Here is a 21,855-nt window from a genome sequence, read left to right as displayed (position 1 = left end):
CCGCAGAGCAAATCCCGGGCTCGGTGTTTATGGCCAGTGAGCTTTGTTTCAAATTCACGCCGCCCCCCACCAGCCTCTGCAAGCCCTCAGAGGCACGGCGTGCTTGTAAAACCCAGAACCAGACGCAGCGCAAGCACCGAGCGCCAGCCTGCAGTGGCAGAGGCAGAGCAGGGCCTCGCCACCCTCACCCAGCAGGGCCGCCACCAGCCCGCCGGGGAATCGGCCACCTCCCGCAGCCTCCACGAGCACACACACTGCACTCAGTGCCCATGAAACCACTGCTGCAGGCAGCCCTGCGACGAAGCCACCTCATCCTCCAAGGTCACCACGTGCCCCGCACCGCGCTCTTCGGCTCCAGGTTGAGCTACGGGAACGCCTCACCTGCTGCACGACAAACACACAGCGCCCTGCACCCGCACAGACAGCCCGGCTCTCAGCCCCGACGGGCACAAACGCCAACCAGCGGGACAAATGTGAGCCCCGCGAGGTGCGGCCTGGCATGAAACAAGAAAAGGAGCCTGCGGTCACTGCCCCTCGGGGCACCGACAGCAAGAAGCCTGCCGCAGTGCCCGCTGCCAGAGCCAGGCAGCGAGAACTGAGGGCGCCAGGGAACATCCGTGCTTTTACAGTCTGTGACACTGTGGAGCGTTCCTGGTGCCAATTCTGAAAACACTGCCGTGACCTCTGGAAAGAAGGAAACTTGCATTTCAGCATGACAATGTAGAAAAGAACAAAAAAGGAAATGTTATTTTTTTATTATTGTTTTAGATCGAAACACTAGTCATGTTAGGAGAGAGGAGCACAATTCTGGCAAGGACAGGAGCACTCAGACCAAGCCACAACACAGTGATTAGGGCCAGTAGGTCATTAGAGCCACAGCTGTATAAACTAGGTGTATAATTAAGTTTCCACACTGCTTTTTCACAACTGTATTTCAGTATCTTTTGTGGAGGATGATCAGTCAATTCATTACTTTAAAAAAGCAACAACATCAGCAGCGAAGCAACTGAAAACCTCCAACTTGCCAATCAGGTGCAACGAGATTATAATTTGGGGAAGGGTTAATTTGGGAAATACGTGCAAGAAGTCCATCTTTGTCAGTGCAAAGTACAAAGTACTACCTGACAAAAACATCCCTGAGACGCGGCCACTTGTTGGCAAGCTGCCGTGTACGGTTTCTGGGTGAGCACCCTGCATATACAGTTGCATGGCAATTATAATTCAGCAGGTGAAATACAAGAAAATGCAAAATTATACACTAGCACGAAACAGTTACAATACCTCGTTTCTAACGCAAGCCTAGTGTACAAGTTACAGGGCATTTAACAGGAGCAACTGCAAGACTTTAATTATAAACTAGTTCCTACCGTACAGTAGTTTAGAAAAATCAGCCGCTTCCCAGCTGGCAATATCCATATATAGCTCTGCTGCTGTTTGAAACAGACAACCTGTAAAGTTATCAACAACAGAAGAGGACCTCATGAAATGCTCAGAGACCCCAGCGTAACCTACTTCTGTCCAGTTCACTGATGCGCTAACTTGCTTTGCAACACCCTACATTTGCTTGGCAAACCAAAGGAGCAAGTTTATGGGAGGCTACACTGGCCCAGCAGGGGGAAAGGGCAGGCATGGATGGAGGAATCAAAACCAACATGATAAGAACGGGAGCTAAAACCAGACTGGCACATGTGGACTAACATGCACATACAAATGGCAAGTCTCAGGGCTTTTTAGCCACTTGTCATCAGGCAATACCCAGCCCGGCACCAGGCACCAGGCAGTGAGGTACTGCAGAACAGCTGCCTGATGCATGCAGCCCCCGTGCTGGCCAGAGGACACCTGCACTTGTAAATGCACACGTGAGCCTCTCCTCTCGCCAGTACTGCTGGGGCACTGTGTCGTAACGCCTGCGCTAACGGCAGCGTGCGAAAAAACCTACAAAAAGGACTGCACGAGATGGCCACGCCTGAGTCTTCTCAAGTTAAGGGGACGCAGGACGTGAGTGACTTTTTAAATTCACTGTAAAACTCAACACACGCAGCGCATGCACCAGGCGTCTGTGTGTTCTCAGGGCATTTTTCAAGGTGCTCTCTGGCTGTTTAAGGAGCACTCGCGTGGGGCCGAGCTGGGAAGCCGTGAGCTGGGGAGGAAACGCGCTGCTCATTCAGCACACGCTGCCCCATGGGGGCCCTTTTCACATCCCCATTGGCACTGGAAGCCCCCAGCCTGCCCTCACAGACATCCACCACGAGCAAAAGGCATGAGAGGCACCTAATTCTGTCAGGAGAGCACCTCCACGGGGCCGGCATCCGAAGGGATGCCGTGCGCTTACGCTACGAGAGATGTCTAGATTTCAGCGGTGTTTTGTCCTCAAAGAAACAAGTCTGAAATACATGAAAAAGCGAGGGGGGAAACGGCTGTTTGTTACTTCCTTACATGTCAAAGAAGCTGCGTTCAAACTGTATTATAACTTCAGCCCGCTGTAATGAATTTCTAAGGGATTCCAGTGAAATAGATGGTTTATCCTATTCTTTGGAGTGAGCTCTTATAATCCTGCTACACTCCAGAGCTACAATACCTTCCTAACTTCAGCCTCCCAAAGGAAGTCATTAGTTACGTTGTGTTATCAGCCTGGTGATATTATCACTACAAATATTACCTGCATTGATCTGGAGCCATGTAGACACGATTGAACACCCTGCTTCAGATTAAGACATGAAACTCTAGCTTGCCCAGAGGTCAGGCACTGTGCTACAGCCTCAGAGGTGTCGGGCAGGCATTAGAGACTAAAGGAGAGCAAGGAGACTCAGGACACAGCCCATTTGGTGGGGTAACATCGTTAAACACCCCGCATTTCCTAGCGCTCTCTTAGGTTCTCACGCTGGTGGGGGCAAGTCTTTCCAGGTGAGCTGAGCAAACACGGGTAATTTGCATTCTTAGACCAAAAATTCTCATGGTTATTGAACAATTGGTGGGGCTGAACTTGAAAACTTTTTTTCCTCGTGGCAAGATGTGTAAATATCCAACAATATTCCAGACTGCCTGCATGGAAACATTCTCGTTCCCGAACAGATGAGTGCAACCCTCCCCTCGGCATTAAATCACTTCAGGACACTAGACTAAAACAAATGGGAAACAGGCACTCTTCTTCTGGAACAAGGATTTCCTCACATGGAGATAATCAGCACCTATTCCGTGTATATGCAGATGATTATATGGTGCCTTTTTATGACAAAATGTCTTTGTAAATCATCAGCACATGTCAAGACAGTAAAAGATGATGAAGTTATGCTACCTGCAATCAAAAATTAGCAAGGGGAATACTCACAAATTATTTTGATAGGTCCCAAAAATAGAATTTATTTTTCTTACTGTCACTAACAGACACTAACTACGCTGAGGGTAAATAAAAACTGAGGTGTGAAAATATCAACTGTACAGACATGGACCTCTAGGTTACTGTGTTTTAATGGACCTTTGGCTCATGAAAAAAACGGGCTTCTCTTTCACTGAGCAGCAGCAGTGCCCTACCCTCCTGCCTGGCACTGCAGGGACCTGTCCCCTTTCCCTGGGCTGCACACCTCGCCTTGCAGCCTGGCAAACAAGGATTTTTCTATTCAACAGCATTTTCCTGCTTACTACCCTACATCAAAATATGAATTTTGTTCGCAGAAATCGCAGGGCAATCCAGTGGTTGTCAGCTGGCCAAAAAACAACCCTGCGAGCAGTAAGTTTTCTGGTTTTGTACTTTCAAGTGGGCATCCCAGGCAGTGCTTAACTGAGAGCGCAGAGCAAGCAGCCCTGGCAATGCCACATCCAGCTGGGGCAGAGGAGGATGCTCGGGGTGGGCGGCAGAGCCAGCCACAGCCCCGTCTGCACACTCGCCCTGGGCAGTTCCTCTGGCCTTTCTCAGCTGGGCACAGCTTTAATGATGCCCAGAAAGGAGAACATAATGTGGACTCATTACCAAACAAATTAAGTGGCCAGGGAGGAACACGCACTTGTGGGAACGAGGATGGGATAATGTTGCACCAGAGGAGAAGCTAACCCCCCTGCCAGCCGAAATGGGAACTGGCTAAAAATGTCTTCGATGGGTGCGGAGGAAAAAGTGCTGGCAGCGTATTCGACTCTAGGAAGGGTGAGAACTCCTGATTTAAATATATATGAACATTTTCTGCACTCGCCCTCCTAAGATTTTATTTAATCTTCGGCAAAAATCAAAGGCTTTTTGCTGCCCCCATAAATCAGATAACACGCTGTGCAGGGTGCCTGCTGCTACCACCGGCCACGCACGAGGAGCTGTGCAATGGCAAGATGCGCTGCGATTGCCCACACCAACGCTCTGTGCTCGTTCTCACTTCACAACAAGGAAATTCAAAATCAGGGTAGGCTCATGCCATCCTCACCTCCATAAAATTCAAAAGGAAATGCAACAGTAACCTAGGGAGAATGGTGTATTTTTAGGGTGGGATTACAAAGCTCACACTACGAATTTTTATCTCAGAAATTGTCATGTTCTTTGGTGGGGTTCAGAGGCCTATCTTCAGGGGAGTTTTGCATGCTTCAGTCATTTAACTTTTTTAATCTTCCTGTGTTCAGGAAGAGAGGGAAAAATACCCTGTCTGAAACTTTTAACGTTAAAAAAACCCAAAACATTTTTGTCTAACGTAATTACTGACAGATTCCAATTGGAAAGCTGTTGCTTTTATTTTAATTTTATTAAAGGAGTGAACAAAGGCTACCCAAGGCACCACAATAAAATTACATTAACTGTAAAATTACATTATTAATTCTTTAATCTCACTTGAGGCCTCAAGCTGTTGCTATGTCCAATTACCCAGCTAACCACCTGTCAGAACTGCAAAGCGAGTTTAACATTACCTCCAGGACAGTGGTGTGCCCTGTGTTCAGTCAGGTCTGCCAGCGAATCGAAGTCCTGCTGACAGTTATCGCAGGTGTAAATTGACTCATCCTCCATGTCTTCATCTTCCTCATTTCTCTCTTCCTGGCTCGTCACGCTGTTCCTCTCTTCCAGGGCCCGGCTGTCCTTCGCCTCGCTCTCCAGCTCTCCTCCCAGGCCACCTGCCAACAGCAAGGATGCACGCGAAGGTTTAGAGGTCTGCCTGACGAACGACGCCGCGCTTATTGAGATACATTTAATTATAGCCGGTCTCGCGTTATTCCTGACACCTTTCATTATATTAATGTGGTTTTTATATCATGCGGTGCAACAATTCTCAACTGTATTCTCTGCTGCTTGGTGTGAATCCTGCGAACGCTCCCTCCATCTCCTTCAGCGGGCAGAAAGCTCTGACTCTCTGTCATAAGGAGTCGTTAGTGTTTCATCACTTAACCAGGCTCTCAAAGCTTTAAAAATTGGCAAGATTAATTGCAGCCTGTACAGAACAGGCACGTACTGAATTTTAATCCTCCATGCTCTCCTCTCCCTGCCGCCATCAAGCCCCAGCACGAGTGCCCACAGCAGCGAAAGGCTCCCACTGAAGACCCTGAGGTGCCTCAGGATGCGAGGGGTGCCGCCGAGCCCCACGGGCACCTCGCTGTGCAGCACACCCCACTGCAGGCTTCTGTGGCCAAACAATCCTTTGGTTTCCAGGTGCTGGGTGTAGAAGGAGGCCGAGCCCTGCGGCAGCTCAGTTTCTGTTTCCCCTCCACCTCCTACACCCCTCAGCACCCGCTGGACGTGCTGCATGCCCTGGCCATGCCGGGTGACCAGTTGGGATGCCCGCCCTACCACCAGCCGTGCTGGGCTTGTGCCCTTCTGCCCGCCTCTATGAGCAATCCCACCGCCCGAGTGTGCCATGTTATTAAACACAGACGTTTTACAAGTCCTCCAGAAGAGCAGGAGGGGTGAGCAGGCCCCCACCACAGCAGCCCCCCGTGCTGAGCGCAGCCCCAGAGCGGCGCAGGGCCCCGGGGAGCAGTGCCCGTGGTGCAGGGGGTGCCGCCTGGCTGCCTGCCGGCACAGGGGTGTCGCACCAGTAACGGGGAGATGGATGGTTTCTAAAACGAGATCAGCACCAAAAAGATTAAGGGCAACCAGTGCTGAGAACATGAACCAAAGCTGAGAAATACAATTTATTAAAGCTGGACACTGGTTACCGCAAGCGCTGCAGCTCAGATACGTGGCGCTAGCAGGGCCGTGCGGCCAGGCTCCATCCCGAGCACACGCCTTGTGCCATCGGCCGCACTGCGCATGGGAACGTAAATCAGCTGGTGAGAAACGCTCTGCGGCTTGCCAGGGAGCACTCGTAACATGACGTACCCATCGAATTGCAATGGAAATATTAAAAATCAATGCCTGCTCGTGGTGCCACGGCATCACTGTTAGCAATTAACCGACAGGCACATTTTCAGGTTCTTCTCCTGTTGAGTTACACGGACCTTTCTGCTACAACATTGCCATTAAGAGCGAGGTGTAATGATCGTATCAACAAAGCAGATATGGCACTCTTAGAGCAGTAATGAATTTAAGGATTTGGTTATAAAAGTATCGCTCACCACGCTCTCCGTGTCCTAAGTCACGATCTGTACGGGGTTCGTTCAATAAAGCACTGTTCTCTGAACCTCATGCTTTAGAGCCTCTCCCTTTAATAAAAGCGTATGCTACTCGAGGACAGTTCTGTTCTCCTTACACCACTACCCTGCCAAATAATGGTACAGTTAAAGCTTCGCTAGCTTCGCTTTACTTAACACCTAATTCAATGTACGCGCTGCACTGATCACTTCCATTTTGCTGTATTTACTTGGCACACCGTTTCACAAGCTCATCCCAGACTCGAATCACAAACATTATAGCTCAGTCAATTTTGTTAAAGCCTGTATGTCCTGCAGATTTGATAAACGTTCATAAATCAGAACGTCAGCTCTCCAGCTCTATAAGACAGAAACCTATAAAATAGCGCAAGTCTATAAATCTGATCTGAGCACTGCCACCTGAATCCATGCCGCCTGCTGATGGAAGCCTCCGAAAAGCACTTCTGAACCGATTTAGCTACAGCCTGAGGAAGAAAGATTTTAGGCAACCTCGAGGAGGTTTAAGGGACCTTCACTAATATTTTCAGTAGAAATGCTGTCTTTTGACAGTTAACCTAAAGGCCAGCCGATCTGCTGAGCACACTGTGACAAATTCATCCTTGGTTTTTCTCCAAAACTTCATGACTACACTAGGGATAAAGCTGTTCAACCGAGTCCAACAATAACAAATAATTTAACACACTGCTTTAGGAAAAATAAATTGTACAATGTGAGATAAGAAAATAAGATTCCCGACTGCAGAGCAAAATTCCAGAAACATTTTTTAATTCCCCACTGAATGGGAAATCTGATCCTCCAGGCAACTTTTCAAAAGTGTCATTACGTGACACCGTTGTATGTCAAGTAACACAACAGTGAAATCTTGCACATAAATTATTTAGCGAACAGCATTGCTTTAAAATGAGATGTTTTCTGTTTTCGGTGCATTGAAGGAATCGTGCGTGTTTGCCACACCTCGGGGTTGCTGTCCCTGGAATAACACCATCTTCAGATTCCTCTGCCAAGCTGCACGCTTGGTGCTCGCCTTGGAGAAACCTCACGCTGCTGAGGAAAATCTGGGGTGTTTCTTGGCTTTTTGGCCCTTGTCCCCATCAAGGCAGCAGTGGCATGGGTGGCCTGGGGACACGGTGGCTGCTCGCCCCCGGGAGCAAGCAGCAGCGAGTGCCAGGGCAGTGACGGGGACGGGGGGTCCTCAGGCAGGGAGAGCTTCAGCCCCAGCTGCTCTGCAGTGAGCTCAGCGTCCCTGACCAGGGCAGCCACCCGGGAGCACTCCTCAGGAACAAATTCCTGAGGAGTTTTGCTGCAGTAAGGCACGAATTTAACCTGCAGCATTCCCGCAGGCAAGAACTGTGTGAGCATCCCCCCATGGAGCAGCCAGGTTCAGGGAGCAGAGTGCACTGCCCTCGTGATGGTGAGTGCCTGGCCAAGGTGGGTGCCAGGGGCAGCGGCACACCCCCAGCAGGACTTCTGTCACTGCGGGAGGCCAACGCAGCGCGACTGGCACCGTGCCTTTGGGCACGCGGTCACTGGTTAGTCCTGAGTGGCAAAAAGGGCCTGCTTTCACAGAAGCATTATTAGTATCTTTAAAATGGACCTGCTGTCTCCAACAATTGCTCCAACAGTTTCCTGAGGAAGAGACGAGACAGCTTGACAGCTCAGCCTCGAAAGTACACCTCACCGCTTGCGTTTGGGGTCCTCTTGCTTTTCTTCTCTTCTCTTTTCTTTTATTCCTGTAACGCAGTAAGGGGCCTGCAGGGCTTCGCAGGAGACGAATGCTTTTACCCTATGACCTAAGCAGCCTGGCCAACAGTCAAGAATATGTTACTCTAATTGCCACTAAAGTTAATGTTAACGACTCTTGGTTTTTGGTAAAAGCCAACTTCTTTTCTAAAAAGTTACAATTTCATCAAGACGCATCAAGAAATGGGAGTGTTCCTGCCTGACCTGGTGGTCCAAGGAATGTGGCAAACTTGGCAAAGGTGGAGACGAGAAGTCCCGAGGGCTCGGCTGGAAGGTTAGTGTCAGTAGAAATGCCTTCTGAGCCGTGCTGTTACAGCAACAGCACGCTTTGAAAGCCAAGGTTTTGCAAACTGACTGCGCGGCCCATGCTCACACCAGGCCCCAAAGTCAGGAGCGAATTCCCATTTCTCCCCGGCCAGGCCCCGCTGGTGGGGGCCGAGCACTGCGGAGCGTGGCCGCGGGGAGCAGCGGCGCTGGAGGGAGCGCGGGGCGGCCGCAGGCACACTGCAGGCAACGCGCCGGCCGCTGGGACGCGGAGACGTGCAGCGCCGTGCAACGCGTGGGCCTGGGAAATGGGAGTCAGAGCAAAGCTCTGGGCTTATTTTTTCAGCTGCGGAATCCTATATTGGATTACAATACAGGCACAATACAGGGCAAGTGAGCCTTTCCGTGCTTGTGCCGGTAATTTCTTTTTAAACCCAGAGACTTTTGAAAGCCGGGACTTTTTTGAATTTAGGATTGTTCTTTGAAGCGCGCTGTCTAGCATGGGGTCACGTCTGGGCTCCAACACCTCTGGCTGCAGGGCTTCCTTCACAAGTTGCTCCCTGCAGCAGGCACGCACAGGCTTGGTGCACGGCAGGGCTGTGGCCGTGCCCATGGTGCTCCTGCCCATGGTGCTCCCCGCCACGCGATGCCAGCCGGCACCCGGCCGTGGCACGTGCACGTCCCAAACTGCAAGGGACCAGGTGATGAGAGAAATGAGGCACCTCCTCATTCTGCCACCTTGGTCCAAAGACAAAACCACCAAAGGCCTCACAAAGGGCTGTGGTAGTTCCTAACCCTTTCCTAGAGACTGAGGACAGGAGCTGAACCAAATCGTCCTTGGGGACACAGAAGCAAACTGCTGCAGGGACGGCGGAGCAGCAGCACGGCAGCTCCGGGGGCTGGGCACAGCGGGCATGCCGTCCTGCTTGGGAAGGCAAGGGGAAAGGAAACCCCTCGTGTAACTGGGAAGTGAGAACAAAAGAAACAAATGACTTAAAGGAAAAGCCTAATCTAAACGCCCGTTTGCAAGCATTTCACTTGGTGCCTAGTGCCAGATCGGCGTGGGGGGGTCCCTGCTTTCATGTGGTTTGTTGGCATTTTAGTGTTGTCTCTTGGACTGTAATGCAGCACAGTCCAAACTTCTCTGCAATTTGTGGTCAAAGAAGAATGAACAGAAGCAAAATAAAAAACATTAATGCTTCAATAACAAAAATGCAAACAAACCTCAGCTGAAGCTCATTCCCATAGGATGAAGGCTTGGCTTTGCAGGGCATGCCAGGTCTGCGGCTCTTCAGTGTTTCCAAAACCACCAATTTTACACAGATAGCTCTCAAACCCAGGGCTGCCTGCGTGCTACCTCTCAACGGGCCACGTGAGATGCTGCAACCACTGCACCACACCAGTACCAGCAGCCCAAACCCTACTCCAGCAGCCCAGGGCTGGGTACCAGAGGCTCGCTCTGCACACCAAGCGCTCGCTGCACATGTCACAAGCGAGCAGGTTCAGTGCAGCACAGCGCCAAACCCCATGGGGGAAAACAGAGGAACATGGCTGAAAAACAAAGAGCTGGGATGGATGATGCACAAAGTACCACAGGATGGCTGCGGGACAGGCAGCAAAGCACATGCAGGCTGCAGGGCTCGTGCAAGGGGCTGCCTGCCCCCGGCAAGAGGGAGAGCGATCGCACCACCAAAACCCCGTGTGATCCAGCACGTAGTTAATGGCGTTGGCCTCCTAAGACTTACAACTTAATAAAATTGATCTCACCGCAGTACTGTAATGAAGAACAGTAGGATAAGGCTACCCTTGAACCATGAAAATTGTATATTGTTACCTCCTCGTGCCCTCCTAGGGCTCTGGCCGTTGCAGCCTCTCCAAGCTGTCATTTGTCTGGCGCTGACAGCAGACGGCACGGGCAGCAGGGCTGGGGGCTGCCAGCCTTTGTGGAAAGGCAAGGGAAGAACGAGGGCGCTGGTGACGACCCACAGGATCAAAATACAGGTTATGTTAAAATATATCTTCTAAAATGTACAGAAGTCAGAGACCTAGGAGCACGTGTTACCATGTTTCACAACAGCACCCTGTATGTATTGAGGTACGCGTTAAAACCTTAACGTTCAGGTAGGTGCACAGCATCCCTGCACCTTTCTTCAGCTTAGCAAGGTCCCGCTGTTTCAGCAGGGTGCTGCACCTCCTGCTACATCCATCGGGAAAGCAGGTGGATCCCAAGTGTCTGCCCTTACCTCCGTGCTGGGACAGAGCCTGGTGCTGCGAGCCCCCCGTTTCCTGCAGTGAAGCCGAGCCCCTGCTGCTCTGCACCCAGGCGGCTCCAAGCTCCCCTCCTGCAGGTTTGCAGCGGGCAGCCTGAGCTCAGGTCCAGCTGCACCAACCAGTGCGACCATCACACCCAGGCTCTGACCCGATGCCCACCAGCCCTTCCAGCAGATGACTTTTCAGTCACGTCAGCTCCTGTACAGAAACTCACCCTCCCAGCCCGCTTTTCTTGTATTTCAGGGCTTTCATAGCATCCTTTAGACAACATGCTAGAGAAACCTTTTATTAAATGCTGCTAATTTTTTTATTGATCAAACTGTGAGTCATTTCATTTTCCATTATAGCAGAAATCTCCTATAGGAGCATTCAGATTAAGTTTCTTTATTCTGTCTCTAGTAGCATGTCACTTTTAATCAGTTTTTAGTTTCATTATTGCTTAAAAATTAGAAAGCAGTTTCTCTGTTCTTTATTGCTTTTTTAAGTTTAGTTACTGAAGGGTTATTAAACTTGGGATATATACAGGCATGCATAACATGCTAAATAAATTCCTCACTGTCTCTAACCAACTTTAACATTAGCTTTTTTTATAATTTTTAGGTTTATTTTCACTGAAAGACTGCTTGTAATTATTACTCATGTTCTCCCCAAACACTTATGTTACTAAAGTGTGAAATGTCTTCTAACACAAAGACAGTTCTCTGGGAAGTAATTACAAAAATGCATTCAGGGGCAATAATTTTATATTAACTGTCAGCAGCATACATCTTCTGAAAAGGCACTTGTTATGAAGGAATTATTTGTGTGGAATGCGAAGGCTCCGAAGGTGAGGGAAAACTACAGAAACGCATTAAACTGAAACTCCAGTTCCCTCATCAAGGGTCACTTTATGTTTAAATCGTTACCTTGCAGGCAACCCCACACCTTCCTAGGAGCCCATTACAAAGACAATCGCAATTTATGCACAAATTGGACACAGTCTCCAGTTTGCAGTGTGGAACAATTCGCATCCCCTTTTCAGGGAAATTTCTGAGCAGCTAATCAAAACGATGCATCTCAAAATTATGGGCTTCTATTAACCTTTCACTGATGACACTAAAAATACTTGCTAATGATTTATGGATAGCAACGAAAGCAGCAGTCTCAAAACTGACCAGCACATTAAAAAGATATCTGTGTCTGTAACAGATGCAGGAAAAGATTTAATGAATATTTTATAGTAACTTTTAGCCTGTGGGCTAATCCTCAGGAAGGCAAAGTAATTCAGTGAAATTAGAAAAAAAAAAAAAAAAGCGAAACCCAGCAATAATGATTAAGCATCATACCATTTCAAAAGTGTTAAAAATATTCAAATAAGGAACTAAATACATAAAAAACAACCAAACAATAAAATTTTCTCCTAATCGTACCTGCAGGTAATGTTTCAGCCCTTCCAGTGCTTTTACTAAAATGATTTAGATGTCACTGTGCTACGCGACAAATGCATTTATACACCGAAAAGCGGACAAGCAGCTAAGTTATTATTATTTATTTGCATGCAAGTAGCAGTGGGATTGTACTTTATAGTGTTAACAGCACATAGTGTTTATCAGCTCTTCAGTGTTTGGCAACTGGTTTAACATTATAAATGTGGGATGTAAATACTTCCCTGCCACAAAAAGCATTGTAAGTGAATTTTAAAGAATGCAACGAGAGGAAGAGAGCTGAGCAGCCCGTGCTGTGCCAAATGTTTAATTACTGAAATAGCATCCGACTCCGGGACGCTACCGGATTATTGATCCCAGCCCCTGCACACAGCTGTGCGCAGGCACTCTGCGAGCTTCAGGGTGGGGAATTTCTTCCAAGCGCCTTGTGGAGTGTCATTAAAGCAGAAACCTGGGGTCCTGGGAAGGGGCATCTCCCTTCCCACCACGCCTTCGTTCTGCTCAATCTGCCCTGAGATTCCCCGGCCCAAAATGCCACGCGGAGCAGGCGGCAGCACCACCGCCTTCTCACAACATCAAGGCCTCGCCCTCTGTCCGATGTCAAACCGCAACCTGCTTTGCACGCCGCTGAGGTCTACAAAGCAAACACTGCGTTTGCACATAGCTCTCCAAACTTCTTGCCTACCGTCTGCAGAAAGCTCTCGCCCTGCCAAAGACACGCAGTTGGCGTGCCACGGATGGTCTGCATCTGACAGCAGGACGTTGTCCGCTCCCAGAGTCTTCAGATGCATCTGAACGGGAGTAACTTCCATCCCCAGCCCAGATAATGAGGTTCAAATCAAAACTGATCTAAAATTAATTTATATGCATGAGGAAATTAGTGTGCAGCAAGTATTAACTTCAAAGGAAAGTGCACTTCTTCATGAAAATGTGCTTAACTCTTTGGCATGCAACCATTAGATGGTACCGTCATAACACAGCTCAACCCGAGCAAGTTTTCAGCACAAAAACAGCACTTACATTTTATTTACTTAAATGCACGTTTTAATAGTGAAGTCAACTTTAATACTGTTCACGTCTCTACTGAAAACACGCGCCCTGCTCCCAGCAGCTCCGTGGCATCCTGCTCCCACTTCACATCTCCAGCGCCGTGTAACTCGCAGCCACGCAGCCATGCCAAAGCCTTTGTAACGTGAAGGTGGAGCCACGTAGCTGTAAGTCTTAAACGTACGGCTCCCTGAGCAGACAGCAAATTTGGAAGGCTAAATAAAATTCACGTGTGGCTTGTTATTGCAGCTGCATATCATTTGAAAATAAATAAATAAATTAATTAATTAAATAGTATCAGCTGGTTCTGCTCGGAATAGCAGCCGCTGGAACTGCTGACCCAAACAAACCTGGTGATTTTTAAGGAGAGAAAAATTACAGAAGATGTAATTATTGTAAGTGACAAACATGCCCGTGTACATCAGCAGCTGAATCCCCCAGCCTAATTCTAAACTCAGCTTCCTTTATTCTTCCCCAGGACAGAGCAGACCCGTGAGCTGTCCCCCCTGCACACACGACCCAGCCACCAGCTCCTGGGGGCACAGCAGCCTGGGGGTGCAGGCACCGGTGCTGGGTGGCAGCAGGGGAGCCCAGCCAGGGCCCCCACAAAGCATTCCCAGTGCCAAAGCGCACTTTTCCCTTTTCCACACCGAAGATACAGATTTGTGTAAAAAAAAATCGTGAAGGGGAATGCCTTTCATAACCTATAGGATCCTACATAGACTCACAGAATCATTTAGGTTGGAAAAGACCTCTACGATCATCTGGTCCAACCTTTAACCTAGCACTGCCCAGAGCATCTGTATTCACAGCTTCATTTTTTCATCTTTATTTCTATTAAAAACTAACAAGCAAACAAACTAACATCGTGACAGAATGACAGAGCTGCAGCACTCGGCCTGCTGCCAGCAACCCGGGGATGTAAGCCGTGCAGAGGGAAGGGAAAAGGTGGAGCTACAGAGAGAAAAACATATTGGTGCAGGAAGAAAAACACACTTGGGTGAGTTACCCTGCCTGGAAGTCCTCAAAAGTCCAGGAATAAAGACCTGACAGGTTTCTGTGGCCAGGAGTCAGCTTCCTCTGGAAGGCTCCTGCTTGCATGCGGGATACAGGGGCTGGGCCAGGGCCATCACCCAGCTGTGGTCTGATCAGATCCCAGACCGCGTCGTGGAGAAAAATGCTTGCTAACTTTCCACAAATCTGTTTTGCAGCCCGAGTCATTTAGGAGCCAAATACCCACTGACCGGCAACGGACAGTAGCAAAAAATAAATAAATAAAATAAAATAAAAAATTGAAAATCAATGCCTCGGAGTGGCCAAAGCTCTCCCGGTTTGGGAGCGGTGTGGGATGCCGGGCGGTGGGCTCGGCCACTCGCCAGGTTGTGCTCAACGCGAGGGCACGTGCAAAAAGGAAGCGAACCGCAAGTTTCCCTTCTGATTCCTTTCTTAATGCACAACTCCGAAGTCCTACACGTTTCACTTGACAAAGCCATTAATTCAGTAATTTCGCGTAATTAAATCGAGCAAAGTAGAGTATTTAAATTTGAGCTAAGTGAAATATACTTCTGCGCGGCTCATGCTGTTAGAGTTGTGCTGCACGCTATTCTGCCGCTGCTCATTTATTAATTTGGGATCGGCTGAAACGTGACACGGCGTAATAAGGAACGCACCGGCTTCCGTAACATTATAAATAAAATAAAGGCACCTCAGCGAGGCTAGCGAGCCTGGTGCCAAACGAGGAACTAATCCCGTGGGCCAGCCCTCGGCTGAGCACCAGGATCCCACACCCAGATTTCTGACTTCTCTGCTCCTTGTCCTCTGGTGCTTTCTGCTTCTCAGGCTCCTTCCCAACAACCTGACCTCGGCTCCTCTGGAGGTGCCACGAGCTCCTCGCCTCCCCTGGGCCTGGAGGGACAGCTGGGACAGGCGGCGCTCAGCAGCCAGAGCCCGCCGTGACCCGCTGCCACCAAGACGAAGGAGGGAGGGCAGGTTGCTGCGCTTGTAATTAAGGCTGTGAAGAGTTTAGTTGGAGAGAAATTAGATTTATTTACATGCTGCTCTGTTGCTGATGAAGCACCAGCTATTTGGGAGAACTTCTAATTAACCCTAATTTAGTTGATATGCTCTTTAGCAGCCCCGTTCCCTCTGTACTTTGCACTAGGTAAGAAGCGATAATAACAACAAATTAACCATTTTAAAGAGGGACATTTCTTCGCATGGGCCCAGCCCCAAGTTTGCTCCTGAAGGTGTTGAATTTGCATTTTAGTTGCTGACAGCTAAGGAAAAAAAAAAAAAAAGGCGACGTGAGAACTTCATCCTCCAAAACTGCTCCTCCTACAGCGCAAGGCGGTGCCCTCGGGTGCTGCCCCCTCCTCACCTCCCCGCACACCGAGCACCCACCGGGCGCTCCTGCAGAGCCTGCCCCAGGGGCCTGTGCCCCACTCCCCCAGCTAAGGCACAGGGTTTCTGTTTATTTTATTTTATTGATCCTCCCACCCGATTTACAGCCAACACAGCTAGGAGCCTGTTTTCAGAGCGCTTTGCTTCCTACGTGCTCGGCCAATTATGCAGTCTGGCCACAACCTTCATTAACCAGCTATGTTTTGGAAATATTTCATTACACTATCAAGCTAAAAATCTCTTAACTCCTGTGATGTGTTTTCTCATTTAATAGTTCACTGATGGCTCTGCAACGCTTCCAGTACTTGTGGTGTAGCTGTGGTTTTCTTTGCAAATCAAAAAGATATTTAAAATACAACAGGTTTACAACCTCGATATATAAAACAGCCTTAAGAATTCACCTCTTTTTATAAACTATTTTGGAGGAACAGCAACACCAATTCTTATTTCAATTTCACACACGGAACACCATAAATGCCAAGCCCCACATATCATCAGCTTAGATGTCTTTTTGGAAGTAAGGGTGGAAAATGGAACGTAATTTAATTCCGCTATACAGAAGCATCTGTACTTGCTTGTCAAAACACAAACCCAGAGATGCAAAGAGCATTTGCAGAGGTGATATTCCTCATGTCTCCAACACTGCAGCTGTCTGAACACACAGTATATAAAGAAAAGAAATGAGGAAAAAATGTGGCTATCTGCAACATCCTTCCAGAAAATGTTTTGCCAACCCAGCTATTAGCTAACTTGCGAAAGACATCAGCCTACAATTCACCTTTTTCAGAAAAAAAAAAAAAAAAAAAAGTACAACCCTTTTTTTCATGAGATTATAGACCAAATGCTGCTCTCGGTTATACCTGCTTAACCCTGCTGATTCTGTATATGCTTTCTGGATGCTACTGTGGAAATTTGGCAATAAATGTATTTTGTTTAATGTGATCAAGGCAGAGGAGCCAAACGCTTTTTACACAGAACATTTCTCATTCATTCAACAGAATAAATGGTCATCTGGACTTGTGTACTAAACACAAACAACCCAACATGAACCACTTAACAAAGTTTAAATCTGCTTTTCAGTTTCTGTACGGCACACGTTCTGTCCGTCTGAACGGCAGTACCACAAACCGACCCCATTTCTGCAGCATAACCCACCCGAGTAAACCAACAACGCAAAGCCCAAGTCTTCCCCATTGCTGCTGAAAGAGCAATGACAGCCTACCAACAGTTTGTTTTTTTAATATTAATTTTCAAAATTACTCAGAGGAAAAGTTCAGAACAATGTCTTCAAAATCGCCCCATATGAGACGACTTCAGGACTTTTAGGGGAACTTCATAACAGCGAGGAAGGAAACGATCTTTCTGCTGCTACACTCGATATCCCTTGATGTGCCTGTGAAAAAGGCTTGTAGCCCTTCTTGGGGGAAGGCTAATTCAGGTCTGAGTCGCACATTTATTTTAACAAATTCCAGAAGTGAAATCAAGTAAAGATGAAGCTCATCAGCCCATCAAAACCATACATTTATGAAAAGATCTGATTTAAGTCTTTGGATATTAAACTGGTCCCTGCTTTTCCTTCTGTGAGTGGCAACACCCTCTTGTATTCACTTTCCTGACAAAAGCAGGGCAGGGGAATTTGGTGTCCTTTGAACTGAGAGCTGCCTACGGGTGCGATCCGAGCTGAACACCGCCACCACCCCACGGCCCCCAGCCCCTGCTGGGTTACAGAGGGGTGGGTGGGAGAGGCACCGCTCGCCTCCCCCCGCTCCAAGCGCACGCTTCTGCTGGAGACGCACGCACCAGATGAAGATAAAGCACACGCGGCCGCGGCAACAAATCTGAATTTCGGGCCATTGTCAGAGGGCTTTTTTCTGCCAAGCCGCTTCAGTCGAGTCCCAGCTCGTTGCGCACACACACGCTGACAGATAGCGCCTGCCCATGGTATTTCTATCAAATGGGAAATTCGCTCTCGTTTGGCTCAAACAACAGCCAGAGCCCTAAAACATACACAGGCTGTGCAGAGAGCCTCGCTGTGCCGGTGGCTTTCTTTATCCGAATGAAAGCTCCCAGCTGAGAGGGAAGAAATTTGCCTACAGGGTCCCTCCATTTTGTGCTAGCGAGTAACTGGCTGAGGAGCCGCTGCGGCTTTCAGCTCTGAGCTGTGTGGGGGGCAAGCACGGGGTGAAGCCGGACACAAAATCCCATCACCCCACCACAAGGGTTAGTGCAATTAAATGTCTTTTTGTTTGTTTGTTTGTTTCCTTTTTGGAGCTTTGAAGAGTTTACTAGAAGAAATCTAACAGCAGAGGCACAACTTCACAACTAGGATGCTAAAGATTAAGAAAATAAATGTGCTTTCTTCAATTATAATGATGCAATAAGCATCTTAGCCCTCAAAAGCACCTTTTGTGTTTTAAACATAAAAGTAATACTTGTGCATCATTTTATTTGTGAAACGCAAACCTCTCCCCCCTGCAGGAACCTGGGACACGAGCTCCAAGCTGCTCCTCTTCACCCGTCTGCAGAGCAGTAAGTGCTTCTCCCAGACACCGTGCCGAGGAGCTTGCTGCCAGCAGTGGAGGCGCACACTTTCCGTGTCTTGACAATTAAGTTAGGAAAGCACATTGCACGGATTCACTTCAAATGTGCCCAAGTTTCCAACAAAAGCAGCTATTTTCAGCCCCGTTGCCCCACTGCAGCTTCAGTACCAACAAGCTGGCGTTGCCCACCTTCACCCACCACAAAGTGCTGGTATATCCCCGAGAAAACGTCAAGCTGAACGCACACATCTAATCCACGTGCTGCTGGTTAGCATTCGAGTAGCACCGTTCTGCCCATTAGATTTACGATTTTATTGCTAATTGACTTTCTCCTTCTGAAGGAGAAGCCCTTAGCAGGAGGCCTGCGGTCCTTGCCCCCTTACCCTCACCCCAGCCTCATTACAGCCCCAGCACTGTTGCCAAAATGAGATATTTCCTCATTTTTGGTGCCGTGCCCTTGAAGGCATCTTATTAGAAGAGACCAGTTCTTAATTAACATTTTTGATCTCTAATCTATTACGCGTCCCTCTAATCCCACCCGGAGGAGCTTCTGGCCCACTTTGGCGGCGCAGGGCGGAGGCGAGGGGCTGGCGGGCGGCACCGGGGCTCCCGCCCGGCCTGGCGATGCCGCTGCAGGCCCACGGCCAGCATCCGAGGCCACCACTCGGTGCCTTGCCGCCCTCGTGGCTGCAGCTGGATGTGGGCTGGACGTGGGCTGGACGTGGCCCCGCTTCGTGGCTGCGCAGCACGGCCACAGCCTGCCCACGGCAGCCAGCTGCCAGCGGCCGTCCCGCTCCACAGCCGCCCGGCCACGCTCCTAGCGCAGGACTTCGTGGGTCGCCAACGCGCGAAGTACTAAGAACGGTGCAGCGTTAAGTCCCTGACATCATTTGCCTCGCAAATAATTACAGCAATTACAATGTGCTAACTGGCAATTAACGGCACGGGCCTCACATCTCACCAGAATTTTTTAAAGCAGGCTGCGGCCTGATGCAAATCATCTCTTTGGTGCTCCTGATTCGGAGCCCGTACTAGCTAAGGGCTACGCATTAGCTCAGCAGATCTCGCAACAGAATTGTCCACGTGCCAGATAATTTAATTAGAGGCTTGATCTTGTCAGAGCTCTACGCAGCACAGACAGCGCTTCCAAGCAAAGCGCGCTGGTTTTCTCCTCTCTCTTTAGCATTTTCCAACTGTCTAATAATTTCTCCTGACGAATGCCAAAGCCACCCAACGGAGCGAGGAGGCCCGGCTGGTGACACAGGCGGGCACGCAGGGGCCCGGTCGCAGCCGGGATGAACTCAGGGGTCGGCAGAGCGCGGCGGGCCCTGCACCTCTGCCACGCACACAGCGCTCCGCACGCATCCGGGCGTCTTCACCGCGCCACGCACGGGTCGCTTGTGTCCGAGTGAGAGCCATCGGGCATCCCAAACCTCATTTAGCAGGTTCCTCAGCTGACTCTGCAGACAACAAATAGCAGCTTATGAGATGAACTTGCTTTGTTTTGACAGTGACACCGTAATTCCTCGTAGCCAGTCCTGAAAAGGCTGCTTTAGGCACTAAATGACAGAAATGCAAACGTATCTTCCAATATTGGAAATTTCAGGCTATGTTAGCTTTCAAAATTCTTCTTTCCCCATGAGTCTTTGACCTTATTTTCCCATTTTCTGCACACCCTTACACTACAGTAACCGTACTTATACTCTTGCTTTATAAGCTTAACAGTTAAAGACAATTTAACCCAAAACACAGAGGTAGGGGTTGCTGAAACATTTCCAAGCAGGTCAATGTTGAACAAGACCCACTAGAGGTCCCTTCCAACCCAAACGATTCTAGTCTCCTCTACTGACTAAGCGAGGATTATTTGGGCACAGCACCACGGATTTCACGCAGTCCTTCACTGCAGAGTTCCTTACCCACGGCCTTACCCAGAGAACAGCAGCGGAGTTTGTTTATTCCCTGTGTTTTCCTTCTTTCACAGCCTCGTTTACAAAATCCCATTCTGAGGACTGGCACAATTTGCTTTATTCTCAAGAAGAATGATTAGTGGGGATCCACCACTGCGGCATTATTTTTGTATTGATTTTTTCCCCTTTAAGCACAGGCCAATGTAATATATTCTGCCGTTCCTGTTTCACATTTATTCAGGCTGGGAGCTTTGAGCTACCAGTTACAACTGCAACGTGTGAATTAGTCGAAGGAGTGCAGGAGCTGCAGTAAAAACCAAAGAGATCGTTCACCAGGAGACTTTCCTTCAACCCTTCTGCTGCCTGCCTCCACAAAGGTGAAGTCCATCGCCACCTCTTCTGCAGCTTCCCCTGCCCCTGCAGGATGGGATCTGTGCTCTTGGTCCTGCAGAAGCAGCTCCGAGCAAGTCCCAGAGCCGCAGCCCACGCAGGACGACCCGCGGCACGGTGCATGACACAGAGGCAAGGCCACACGGGCATGGGGCACTAGGAACACTTTCTGCTCGGCTGGGAGACTTAATTAGCATTTGTAAAGTGCCTCGAGATCCTACATCAAAGTGATTTACTGAAATAGGCTCTAGAAAGCGTGATTTGCCAGAGCATTCAGTCTGCATCTGTCGCCAAATCTGCAGGATATTAGTAAATCCAGAGTGTGGCAGAGCTGGATAAATTAGAAATGAGGAGGACTTATCAGGTGATCTTATCCATCCCTCTGCAACATCAGGCTGTTCCTCCAGTATATTTTCAAGCGCTTTGTCCAGTCCAGCTTGAAAATGACTGAAGTGATGGGAGATAATACCAGAGCCTATTAGATCTCACTACTGGGAAATGTTTCTTGATATTCAGCCCAGGATCTCCTTTGCTCTACTTTAGCCCATTACTGCTAGTTATGCCCCTGAGGGCTTTTGTAAACAACAGATATAATTTTCATCTAAAAACACAGAAAATGTTCATCTGAGCACATCCCTTTGCTTGTGCAGCAAGAGGGGACAAGGTAGTGTCAGCGAAGGAGAGCCCAGGAAGGAAGAGGAGCGGACAAGAAGGTGCCCGGCTGCACCCTGCAGCCTGTCAGCGCGGCCACTCCTGCGGGGACCCGAAAGGGAGCCCAGGAGGGTTGGTCCCAAGCAGGACACCCCATCCAGGGTGCCCACGGGAATGTCACCCAGCCCCTGGGGGCCCTGCTCAGCTCACAGACCTCAGAGGTGAGCCCAGGACCCCGCTATCCATAAGTGGCCCCAACCACGGGCTCCCGCGGAGCACGGCAGTGCTGAGGGCAGCGCTGCCGGCATCGCGCGGCTCAGCAGGGCTGAGGAAATCCAGCGCTCTGCAGATGGTGCCTGCAGTGTTTTCAGTGCTGGGAAGTCCAGCAACACTAGCGACAGACTAAGGAACACTCCACTTGCTCGGCTTTTCTTAGGCAGATTTGTTTTCAAAGTGAAGGGGTGGGTGAGGGGCAGGGGGAGCACTCCGTAGCTCCCTTCCAGATAAGCTTTTTTTTCCTCCCCTCTTTTACGATGGAAATTAATTCTCCTCCTCTGTGCTATCGCTATAATTTTCCCAATTAACATTTTTAATAGTAAGTATTTTCTAGGAAATGCCGTAATACACAGGTGTGTGCTTCTAATTTAAATACCGCCACCCGTGCTG

The 21,855-nt window shown here is 49.1% G+C and overlaps 1 protein-coding gene across 5 annotated transcripts in view; it reads right to left on the bottom strand.

Annotated features, from left to right (window-relative positions):
• Positions 1–21,855, bottom strand: part of ZNF423 (zinc finger protein 423) — a 209,498-nt gene that overhangs the window by 149,486 nt on the left and 38,157 nt on the right. For 4 of the 5 annotated variants that reach the window (XM_068693087.1, XM_068693083.1, XM_068693085.1 and 1 more), the window contains 2 exons: positions 4,882–5,082; positions 1,368–1,448 (listed from right to left, as the gene is read on the bottom strand). In XM_068693087.1, the coding sequence (XP_068549188.1) occupies positions 1,368–1,448; positions 4,882–5,082 (282 nt within the window). The remainder of the gene's footprint in view (positions 1–1,367; positions 1,449–4,881; positions 5,083–21,855) is intronic. The other variant, XM_068693086.1, reaches the window with a different exon arrangement.

This window comes from Anas acuta, chromosome 10, assembly GCF_963932015.1.
Source record: "Anas acuta chromosome 10, bAnaAcu1.1, whole genome shotgun sequence".
Classification (NCBI taxonomy): domain Eukaryota; kingdom Metazoa; phylum Chordata; class Aves; order Anseriformes; family Anatidae; genus Anas; species Anas acuta.
Note: the sequence above shows the minus strand (reverse complement) of the source record. Positions and strands in the feature narration are given on the sequence as shown.